General features: G+C 40.2%; 1 protein-coding gene across 1 annotated transcript; it reads left to right on the top strand.

The window, feature by feature from the left end:
* Positions 1–4,280: 4,280 nt before the first annotated feature.
* On the top strand, positions 4,281–8,334 carry si:cabz01093077.1 (C-C chemokine receptor type 2). The gene is given in 4 exon segments (XM_034173577.1): positions 4,281–4,428; positions 4,585–4,626; positions 4,629–4,756; positions 6,282–8,334. Coding segments are annotated over 4 exon segments (1,026 nt in total). The 3' UTR covers positions 6,990–8,334.
* The last annotated feature ends 4,224 nt before the right edge of the window (positions 8,335–12,558 follow it).

The raw sequence follows: 12,558 nt of genomic DNA, 5'->3' as shown, positions 1-12,558 counted from the left end.
GTGTTCGTGTGTGTCAGCTGGAATTTGGCCGACACCTGCCGCGAGAGGGTTCAATGGGCTCGCACAGCACACACTCTGTCTTTCAGCCGCTGGTGTGTGCAAATAGTTGTAGCAACAGGTGTACGAGGCGTTGGAAGCAGCTACGATTTTACACGTATTGCATATGATTCCTGCTTCATGCCCATTTCATGCATTTTCCAATTTTTGACTTTTCACTGTCTATTAAATCTCTTTTTTGCCCATTTTTTTCTGAAGTAAAGAAGCTCCTTAATAATTCAGCACACCTTGTTATGGGGTGTTAATCACTTTAGGTCACTGCCCCCATTACACAAATGCATAACACCCGAGGATGTTGAAATTCAGTCAGCATTTAGGGAATAACCGTGTTGTGTCTGATGATTTGCGGATGTTAATGCTGGATTTTACGGTTGCAAATTGAGTTTTACTGGCAACGTGTCAGCATTAACGTCCGCAAATTAGATTAGATTAGATATATACTTTATTGATCTCACAATGGAGAAATTACATTTACAGTCCAGTTACCTCAGACAGCAATTAGTCCACAATTATTACTTGTTTACCATAATAATGGCACACATCAGAATTAAAGACAACACATACATATTTGACATTGTTTATGTGCACTAAGTTTGAAGAAGTCCGTTATCCGAATTGAGGCAAGTGGGTGAAGGTCTCGCAGCAACCCTGAGTTGTGCCGCCAACATCAGCTTGGGGGGGCATTGGCTTGCAGGTAAAACTGCACCGCCCCCGCCGAAGGGAAACGGGATGACGAGAAGCAGGCGCCGGAAAGGGTGGGTGTTGATGGTGGAAGGAGGGGGGGGGGGGGAATGGAACATGCTTCAGTCCTGTGAAAAGCAGTTTATTGTCTTCGTGAGATGAGATAAGAAACAGCCAATGTTCCCCAGACCGAAACAAATCCCTCAGGAGGAGACAGTCAGGTCCATTTGAAGTTCACCAGTGACCATCGGATGATCCAGAGGAGGCATGGGAGAAGGTCAGTGGTCAGATGAGACCAGAATAGAGCTTTTGGAATCAACTCCACTTACCATGTTTAGAGGATGAGAACAAGCCCAAGAAAACCATCCCAACCGTGAAGCATGGGGGTTGAAACATCATACTCTGGGGGTGCTCTTCTGCAAAGGGGACAGGACGACTGCACCATATTGAAGTGAGGATGGATGAGGTCATGTATTGCGAGATTTTGGCAACAACCTCCTTTCCTCAGTAAGAGCATTGAAGATGGGTTATGGCTGGGTCTTCCAGCATGACAATGATACCAAACACACAGCCAGGGCAACTAAGGAGGGGTTCCGTAAGAAGCATTTCAAGGTCCTGGAGTGGTCTGGCCAGTCTCCAGACCTCAACTCAATAGAAACTTTGGAGGGAGCTGAAACTCCAAACCTGAAAGATCTAGAGAAGATCTGTATGGAGGAGTGGACCAAAATCCCTGATGCAGTGTGTGAAAACCTGGTGAAAAACTACAGGAAACATTTGACCTCTGTAATTGCAAACAAAGGCTACTGTACCAAATATTAACATTGATTTTCACAGGTGTTCAAATACTTATTTGCAGCAGTAACATACAAATAAATTATTAAAAAAATCATACATTGTGATTTCCAATTTTTTTTTTTTTTTAGATTATGTCTCTCACAGTGGACATGCACCTAAAATGAAAATTTCAGACCCCTCCATGATTTCTAAGTAGGAGAACTTGCAAAATCGCAGGGTGTTCAAATACCTATTTTCCCTCTCTCTTCTCTCTCTCTCTCTCTCCTCTCTCTTCTCTCTCTCTCTCTCTCTCTCTCTCTCTCTCTCTCTATATATATATATATATATACACACATGTCGGTGCACAAAACCCCTAACGCTACTCCCGGACAACTCCTGCAGCATTCAGGAATCTAATTGAGGTAGGAGCAAAAGAGTTCTTGTATCTGTTCAGTTTGCACTTGGGGACTCTGTATTGTCTCTCAGATGGCAAAAGTTCATACTCCTGGTGGAGGATGTGGGACGGATCACAGAGTATTTTCTGTTCTTGCCTATAGACAGACTGCTCATAGATGGGCTGAAAGGGAAGGGTTCCAGTCCTCCCATAACCTTCATGGCAGTCTGCACCAGACTAATCCTCAGGCGGGCACCTCATGCCCCTCACCACCTTGTCACTGTGACTCGAACGTGAGGAACATGTGAGACAACTTGTGATGGGTTCACATATGCGCTCCTTTTATATGATGGGAGAGGAACAGCGCTTACGGAAGCAGCCTCCAGCCACCCCTCTGCCAACACCCACTCGACGTGCACACGTGCTGGGCTGGACACACAAGCTGCATGAACCAGACTCATTGTGTTTATTTATTTATTTATTTTCCAAGGACAGAAGTGGAAATTTAGTTTAAAGCTGCTGGCCGGTGGCCACCCACTGTGCACACGTGCACGCCGTACCATATAGATGATGTCAGCACTCTGGCTTCGTTTAATTTATTCTTATCACAGTGCTTCCAAAGGATATGTACAGTACCTTTTCTGCCTAAAGTTGGGGGAATTTTTCATAGCCTCTTTCACATAATAACAATGTAATAGTCCACATCCATCATCATTTGTGTCGTCATTTCAGCCGCACCAGTGGCTGAACATCTATGAAAGTGCTGTGTGGTATTCACGTGCAAATGCTTGAGCCTGCAAAGGTGCCACTTGGCTTTTGCATGTGCGACGTGTCAGAATTGCTGCTGTAATTTTTGCCGCAATCTGGACGGCATTCAGTGAACAGTCAGCCATCATGCACGCATGTGTCTGGAGGACCAACTCAGTGAGATCCACATGAGAAAGTTATCACCTTTTTGCTTTTTTTCCGTTTTTTGTGTCTCCGCCTCCTCTCACCAGTTGCATCAGTGAGATACGAGCCAAACCAACATTTCTCGAGAATGTGTGAAATTTACACTCACTAGGCACAGTGTTGAGAAATATAGGTTTCGCAGAATGCAAAAGATGGAGAACCCAGTCGGCACTCGTACTTTCTTGTCCGCTTTGTTAACTCTGCAAATCAAAAACTCTGGAAAGAGGATATCGCGTCCTTTGTGCAAATGTAATCGGTACAAATATTAATTTGTTCTGTTGTCCATTAAGCTTATTAATGAACAAGCTTAAATTGCACTTTATGTCATAGGATGGATCTTGCACATTTTCCAGTGAATGGAGAGTTGTTAATTGCTGTGTGTTTTAGTAGTTGATAGTGGGTTAGTACAGTGATTTTATCCTTTTTTCACTGATTTTAAGGTTATTTATGCTATTTTATTGTTGGTTGTATTTATTTTTGTGCTTATTATTGTTGTAATATTGGTTCTGTTTAATTTTGTGCAGTTGAGCCCCCTCATGCACCAAGCTAAATTTCTCCTAAAGGAGACGATAATAAAGAACTTTGAACTTTGAAAACAATAAACGCTCATCTCATAAATGATCAGATTAATAGGGTGTATGTTGCAAATAAAATGATTAGATTTGGTTAATGTTGGTGCACCAGATCAGAACTAAAAGGACATTGTTTTGGTTATGAAATGTACCATATGCCTGTCTGCATAGGTGTCAACCGACTCCAGGAAGGGCAAAGAGGGTCCCAGTTTCTTTATAACCACGAACTCCACCAGGTGATTTCACTGATGAACTCATCCCGTCTGCTGTTAATCAGTGAAATCAGTTGTGGTTACAAGAAACCTGCACCTTCTTTGCCCTTCCTGGAGTCAGGTTGACACCTATGCTGTCTGCCACCTTCTGGAAATGTCTGGGACTATTGCAGGGAATTATCATCATCCATCCTATGCATGATGGAAATTAGGAGCAGGTGTGGTTAAAGTCACATCTTGAATTTTAGTCAGATTCTTTACATTAAAAAAACTAGCTCTGTTCTTCTTTCATAGAATTTTTAGAATTAGTGTTCACGTGTTTTACTTGTTTATACTTGTTCTGTTTTATATTTAGCAGGTTTTAAAACAATATATTTTTCAAAGGTTTGGAATTTGCGTCTATGTTGCAAATCAGTTTTAAAAAATATCAAGTTGAGTCTGGAATATATAGAGCTCATACATTAAAGAGTCTGGAGCATTATATAAATTATAATAAATAAATCTAATAAGGTATCAACAGCACAGCAGAGAAAATGAAATGGCGTTTCCTCATTAAAATGAAATACAGAGGAGCCTGTGGATGTCTAATGGTTCAAAACTGTCTCTCTAAATAATCTCTCTGATCTTTCATGCAGCAATATGACCACGACAGAAAATACCACATTCATGTACATTTATGACATTGATTACAATGACTCCTCTCCTGAAGATGTCAGTTCTGATCTGTCCAATGGGTCTATGGTCTTACCAGTTATCCTCTACATCCTGTTTTTTCTCGGAGTACTAGGTATGTTTAAACTAAACAAATATACACACATTTACATTAGGCATTTTTTCCCAAACATAGTTCACGTATCGATTTGAGAGCAACTGTGTGTATTTGTTCTTTTTTTGTTGTCATCATAAAGAACCCAAGAAATAACTCAACAAACTGATTTCACAGGAAACGCCACCGTTCTGTGGGTTCTTCTCCGGTTCATGAAAATGAAACGATGACAGACATCTGCCTCCTGAATCTGGCCGTGTCAGATCTCATACTGGCTGTTTCTCTACCCCTCTGGGCCCACAATTCTCAGAACCTTACATCGTGCAAACTGAAGACAGGAATCTATCAGGTGAGATGATTTTTACTGTCTGTTTTACTGACTGTCAGCAGAACATCTCAAAAGAACATACATGGATTTCAATGACATTTGGTGGCAAGTTAGGCCTTGGATCAAAGACATAGTTAAATTTTGATGCAGATCCAAATCATGTTGTGGATTTTAAGCGCCCTGTCACACCTTGGCAATTTAGCCAGCATATGCCGACATATAAAAAAAATATTCAGAATATGCTGGATACGCCAAATACGTTAATGCAGCTGTAACACCATGACGATTTAGCCAGCATATGCTCACAGCCCCGTTTCCACCCGAGTGGTTCGGGTTGGTACTGCATGGTATGCTGCGGGTCAGAACAGTTAAGTCTGGCTTGGTTGCATTTCCACGAGCACGCGTACACTGTCGCACGGTGTCTCCCCTCCACATGGAGGCCAAACAGAGTAATTTGTCATTTATTTTATTTTATTTTGTCTTGGTGGATCCTGGATTTGTTTTCATCGCTGTGCAGAATGCTGAAGAATCAACTGCCTGTGATAAATGCTGACATGAATGAATGAGGCGCTGTGACTCTTTACTTTTAAAATAAGTTAATTGTCTTGTTGTGGCACAAAGTGCTGGCATCCTCTGGTTCAGGCTGTAAGACAAAACACAGAGGGACTTCTTTAAAAATGCTACATTTCTTCACAACAAGAAATTAAAGTATTTTCAGATGTCGTTTTCCAAAATCAGGACACATTATGTGGATAACTTTTCGTCAGGCTGTGATGATGAATCCGACTGAAACAAACAGGTCGGATAAAGACTTTATAGTTATTCCGTGTCTGAATGTTTTTGAAACAGTCTGAACTGTTCACATGAGGACTGGAGCTTACGCATATACGCAGCTTTCAGTTTTTCAGTCAATCAATGGACAGCATCAATGGCCATATTTTGACTTGTGAGTAACTTACAAGAAACGTGTGTCAACAATCGTATAACTTACCTACAATTTATGGTCTGCGTATGCAGGACGTATGAGTCATATGTTGGCATATGTTGAAAATATTGTGCATACCCAAAACTTTTCGAGGTACTCACCGTATTACGATGTATATCAGCATGCTTCAACGTGTTCTTAACTTATACAAAACTTACCCATAACTTATTAGATGTACCCCAGCGTATGCCAGTGTTTTTAACATGCTCGGAATACACTGGCTAAATCATCAAGGTGTGACAGGGGTTTTAATGCTTTGATCCCCGTTTCTTTGATTCAAGACTTTTCTTTGATCTTTGAGCTTATCCTGACTCCTTTGATTCTTGCTCATGATCACTGAACTACCGATAATCAACAATCCTGATTACCAAAGCAATGGGCATTATGAACCCCCTGACCCTGATTCCTTTGAGCCAAATTACATGATTTTTGTATCCCTGCTAAGTTAAAAATATGTATCATATACAACATATAATACAAAAAATACATAAATGTTACAGCACATACCAGGGTGACCTTTGTCATACAAAGTGCTGAGTCCTTGCTTTCTCTCCCAAACAGTTGGGGCTCTACAGTGGCACAATGCTTGTGACCCTAATGAGTGTGGACCGTTACCTGGCCATTGTTCACGCTGTGGCAACCATGCGGACCCGCACACTTTGCTGCGGAGCTGTAGCAAGTCTTATTATTTGGATTGTATCTGCCAGTCTAACAATCCCTCTGGTGATATTTGTAGCTGTGGAGTTTGACCAAGATAACTCCAGCTGTCAGCCAGTGTACCCCGCTGAGAGCGAGCAGTCGTGGAAGAAGCTACGGAACTTCAGTGAAAACACAGTGGGCCTATTCCTGTGCCTTCCCATTATGATTTTCTGCTATGTGAAAATCCTCGTCGTACTGCACACATCCAGGAACTCCAACAAAGACAAAGCCATGAAGCTGATATATACTATTGTGTGTGTTTTTGTTGTGTGCTGGGTGCCCTACAACATCCTGGTTTTCCTTGAGACTCTGCAGCTCTTTGGCATTCTGAACAGCTTTGAGGCAACAAAAAAGATCAGCTCTGCCATGGGTGTAGCTGAGCTCATTGCACTGTCTCGCTGCTGCATAAATCCAGTCATCTATGCATTTGTAGGGGAGAAGTTCAGGAAATCCCTATGCAGAATGCTGTCCAGATACCCTTGCTTGAAGTACAAGAGCAGCCAGCCTTTCAGCCTAAGGGACACCACAGAAAAAGAGACCTCAAACACACCTGTGAGATCAGATTATTAAAAACTGTGTGGGGGTGGAGGCATGTTTGGCTGCAACTGTTGGTTTTCCACTGAAATTCACAGCAGTGTGCATATGGTACTTTGACCTAGAAAATGGTTTTAACATTTGTAATTTTTGGGTCCAGAGACCAGCCAGTCACAGGGGACCTTTTGCCGGCTGCATCCAAATTGAAAGGGAAGTAGTGCATGATCTGTGCAACAGACCCCCACACATACACAGGTAAAGCCCCTTTCACACTGGGCCAATGTAGAATTGTGTAATGCGACGTACCGACTACACCGAGTGGCAATACACTGAAGGACGCAAAGGGGTCAGCGGACTTTCGCCCTTGAGTGCTGGATGCAGTGCCCTACACAAGGATATGCAACACTCTGCTACTGTATGCAAGTCTACGTAACGTTGCGCTACTGTACACCAAGCCTCCGCAATTGAACGCTACCCTACACCAGTCCGGTGAAAATCCTTTTAGGTTTTTTTATCAATACATATCTGCATTGCTAGATTTTATTCATCCCACTGGACTCTGCTGAACTTTGCTGGCAGTAAAGCTTCAAAACCATAGAAGCAGGCCAAGCTTCCACCCTGCGTGCAACATATGAAGCCATTCCTGCGTAGTAGATACACAGCACAATGCAACTCTACGCAGGCCCAGTATGAAAGGGGCTTAAGACCGCACAGTTTCAACACCAGTGCACCACCACTGAATTATTGATACAAGGCAGTTTCATGTTTACACCTTACCTTCTGAAGGTTGCAGTAGAAATCTAGACTTTTCAGACCAGGCAGCATATTTTTAGTGCTTCATTGTCCAATTTTGGTGAGCCCAACCCCATTATGGCCTCAGGTTCCTGTTTTCTTAGGTGACCGGAGTGCCACCTGGCGTGGCCTTCTGCTGCTGAAGCCCATCTGCTTCATAGTTTCACAAATTGATTCAGAGATGCTCTTCTGCACGTCTTGCATAATTACCATGAAGTACATCCAGACACAAGTGGTTTCCTCCAACTGACGAATTTATAAAAATTCTACACATGAAAACTAAATAAAAACATATAGATCAAACAGCCATTAGCTCTTGAGAAATCTTGATATTAAATGCTTGTACATTTATTGGAAAACAAAATACAGACATAAAACATAAACATACCTCGTTGGCTATGTGCTACCAAAAGGAATTAGGCTTATTTCTTGTTTTCAGCATCTTTTAGCTCCTTTCTTTTGCTAAAAGTCTATGTTTAGTTGGCACTAATCTTGCAGCATTGCTTGTATCTGACTTCTTTGAGCTGCTTTCCACACACTTGAGTACAGCGCCATCTGAAGGTGACATATAATACTACACATAATAAAACAGACATTCCAAGCCAAATAAAGACATATACATAAGCATAAATAAAATGTGACAGCTACACCTTGGTTGTAAATACTGGTATCTGTCAAATCTGTCAAATCAGGTTCAATTGACCTTATCTAGTGGTAAATCTTAACTCATCATATAGTGCTATCCACAAGTAAGTTCCTTTTTTAAGTGAAGAAACCTCAAGCAGACTAGAATCATTGGGATGGACATCTGCTATATGTAACCCAGGTTAGCAATGTCAACTTTAAAGTAAAAGCATGTTAATAAAACATCAATAAATACATTGAATTAAAAAAAAAAAGATAATAACTATGTCAGTATGGTTATTTTGGTTTAAAATGTCTTTAGGCTTTTATTTTGAAATGCACCTTGCTGCGTGACCCGTGTAACTTGCAGCAACCAATCGGATTGTTCTAGAGTCTTCCCTGCTAGATGAGGGAGATACGCGCATAGCAGACGCGGGCTGCAGGAAAGGAGAGAAAGAAGGAAGGAAAATAGAAGTCTAAAGACGTTAAAATATATTTTTGTTAAGAAAAACGGTACAGAGAAGAGTAATTTTTGTTTTTTCAACCTGTCGTGTGTGGGAGACGAATTGTACATTGGAGAAACGGGACTTGGCGAGTGAAAAGAAGAATTGTATTTTATTTTAATGGAGAGCTGTACAATGTGGTTATACTTTAGGGAAATATGAAGCTAAAGTATTGAATTTATGTTCTTTTGTGGTAAAATGTGAAGCATTGAAGCTAAAACTAAACTCTGTGTGTGCGAGCTCAATGTCTGGACTTGCTGCCGCCCGTCTACTCTATGTGACGTAGCCATTTTGATGGGCACAAGTTGAGACAAAGAGTAGACTTTTCTTTATTTTAGAGCTACCTGGTTATATATTTGTGTATTTATGCACATTTTATGTTTATGGTAGGCCATTCAGAGTTGGGTTGGAGAAATAGCCAACTTAAGTCATCTTTGAGCACGAGGTTGAAACAAGATGGCGAGCCGCCCTTTGACCTTCTGATCTGTGCATCCGTCTGAGAGTTAACGCCCTCTGCTGGACTGTACATATATTCCTTCTGAACTGGTAGGATTTACCCAAACTTCTGCAAGCTGCCGTGGACACTGAACTGCTAATTCAAAGACAGTAAAGGACTATTGAAACTGGGAAGAAGAAAAAAGACTTTATATTCATTTTGGGAAGAAAAAAAGACTTTATATTCATTTTGATACTGTGGTATGCAGATTGTTCAGTCTTTTGCTGAATCACTTTTATTTTGACTATTAACAAATACAACCCCTGGCAAAAATTCTGGAATCACCGGCCTCGGAGGATGTTCATTCAGTTGTTTAATTTTGTAGAAAAAAAGCAGATCACAGACATGACACAAAACTAAAGTCATTTCAAATGGCAACTTTCTGGCTTTAAGAAACACTATAAGAAATCAAGAAAAAAAATTGTGGCAGTCAGTAACGGTTACTTTTTTAGACCAAGCAGAGGAAAAAAAAATATGGAATCACTCAATTCTGAGGAAAAAATTATGGAATCACCCTGTAAATTTTCATCCCCAAAACTAACACCTGCATCAAATCAGATCTGCTTGTTAGTCTGCATCTAAAAATGAGTGATCATACCTTGGAGAGCTGTTGCACCAAGTGGACTGACATGAATCATGGCTCCAACACGAGAGATGTTAATTTAAACAGGATTATCAAACTCTTAATCATCACGCAATGTTGCAAAAGATGTTGGTTGTTCACAGTCAGCTGTGTCTAAACTCTGGACCAAATACAAACAACATGGGAAGGTTGTTAAAGGCAAACATACTGGTAGACCAAGGAAGACATCAAAGCGTCAAGACAGAAAACTTAAAACAATATGTCTCAAAAATCGAAAATGCACAACAAAACAAATGAGGAACGAATGGGAGGAAACTGGAGTCAACGTCTGTGACCGAACTGTAAGAAACCGCCTAAAGGAAATGGGATTTACATACAGAAAAGCTAAACGAAAGCCATCATTAACACCTAAAGAGAAAAAAACAAGGTTACAATGGGCTAAGGAAAAGCAATCGTGGACTGTGGATGACTGGATGAAAGTCATATTCAGTGATGAATCTTGAATCTGCATTGGGCAAGGTGATGATGCTGGAACTTTTATTTGGTGCTGTTCCAATGAGATTTCTAAAGATGACTACCTGAAGAGAACATGTAAATTTCCACAGTCATTGATGATATGGGGCTGCATGTCAGGTAAAGGCACTGGGGAGATGGCTGTCATTACATCATCAATAAATGCACAAGTTTACATTGATATTTTGGACACTTTTCTTATCCCATCAATTGAAAGGATGTTTGGGGATGATGAAATCATTTTTCAAGATGATAATGCATCTTGCCATAGAGCAAAAACTGTGAAAACATTCCTTGCAAAAAGACATATAGGTTCAATGTAATGGCCTGCAAATAGTCCGGATCTTAATCCAATTGAAAATCTTTGGTGGAAGTTGAAGAAAATGGTCCATGACGAGGCTCCAACCTGCAAAGCTGATCTGGCAACAGCAATCAGAGAAAGTTGGAGCCAGATTGATGAAGAATACTGTTTGTCACTCATTAAGTCCATGCCTCAGAGACTGCAAGCTGTTATAAAAGCCAGAGGTGGTGCAACAAAATACTAGTGATGTGTTGGAGCGTTCTTTTGTTTTTCATGATTCCATAATTTTTTCCTCAGAATTGAGTGATTCCATATTTTTTTCCCCTCTGCTTGGTCTAAAAAAGTAACCGTTACTGACTGCCACAATTTTTTTTCCTGATTTCTTATAGTGTTTCTTAAAGCCAGAAAGTTGCCATTTGAAATGACTTTAGTTTTGTGTCATGTCTGTGATCTGCTTTTTTTTTCCTACAAAATTAAACAACTGAATGAACATCCTCCGTGGCCGGTGATTCCACTAATTTTTGCCAGGGGTTGTATATTGTAAGAGATCATTTATACAATGCAATTACTTTTCTTTGAATGGTGTTAAACAAGGAGTAGATTTTAAAAAGGGTAACTTGAATATTTGAACTTAAAGGTGAACTTCACTGAATTTAAACAGAGTTAACTCAAAATAAATCTAAAACTCAACTGAAATAGAACTGAAGTGAACTAAAACTAACAAAAAGGTTGCAACCTGAAACTAAACTTGAACTAAATCTAGACTTACAGCCAATATTAAATCAAACCAAAGGTTTAATTAAAAGTGTTTGATCTTAACTACCTAAAACAGGAGTTAATGTATTGTAAAATTTATGTTTATTGTTGTCCATTGTCTTTCGTCTAATTTGTAAATAATAAGCTGGCAATTTAAACTTATTCCTTGGTCTGTGGTCTTTCAACACCCTTCCTACGTTCGGTAATCCAACTTTTACTCCAGTAGACGAACTTAGTTGATTGTTTCTGGTCCATAGGATATTGATTAGCACTTTTGCTGGTTATTACCCTGTAATTACCCCTCGTAGGTGTTACATATAGTATTCTATCAAGACAGAACAGAAGACACAAAACGATCATGACAGAACATCTAACAACTTATAATAAGAAAATTACAATGGAGGAAACCTAAAATCCTGGATTGTGCAAGATGGAGCAATATAGACAAAGTGTAGAGTCTATGCGTGTGTCGATAAAGGTTCTCAGTTATTTAGGTAGGCTGTAGGACATACCCAGAACATCACACCAACTACACCTCTTCCTGTTCCATACATCATCTCAGCACGCATTCAAAGGTCTTTCTCAGTTCTAAAACCTTTCTAGATATTGTATATGTGTAATAGAGGTAATGATGGGACAGAGTTCATTTAACCATCAAGTAGATCAGACTTGGGTGTTTCAAGAATTGGCAGTAGGAGGTTGGTCAGAGTATTCTTTAATAGAAAGGCAATATCTGTGGGAACAAAGTCAAATCAGAAGAGATTTTAATCAGTGCAGCCATTCTTCTCAGACCTCTAACAGCAAAAAAAAAAAAAAAAGTATTTTCCCTGAGAGAATGCCTGCTCACTGGAGGATTATTTATTATTCAACAACTTTCTGTAGTCTATAGAGATGGTTATTTCAATCAGCTGGTTTATGATGATGGTTTCAATCACTTTTCTTCAACTTTGTACAGTAGCTCTGTGGGAACACCCCCAATTTCATTGCCCCAACCTACCATGACAATAAAGACTATTCTATTTTATTGTAATACTTGG

Source organism: Thalassophryne amazonica, chromosome 7, assembly GCF_902500255.1.
Source record: "Thalassophryne amazonica chromosome 7, fThaAma1.1, whole genome shotgun sequence".
In the NCBI taxonomy this organism is placed as follows: Eukaryota; Metazoa; Chordata; class Actinopteri; order Batrachoidiformes; family Batrachoididae; genus Thalassophryne; species Thalassophryne amazonica.
This window is presented reverse-complemented; position numbering and strand designations above follow the sequence as displayed.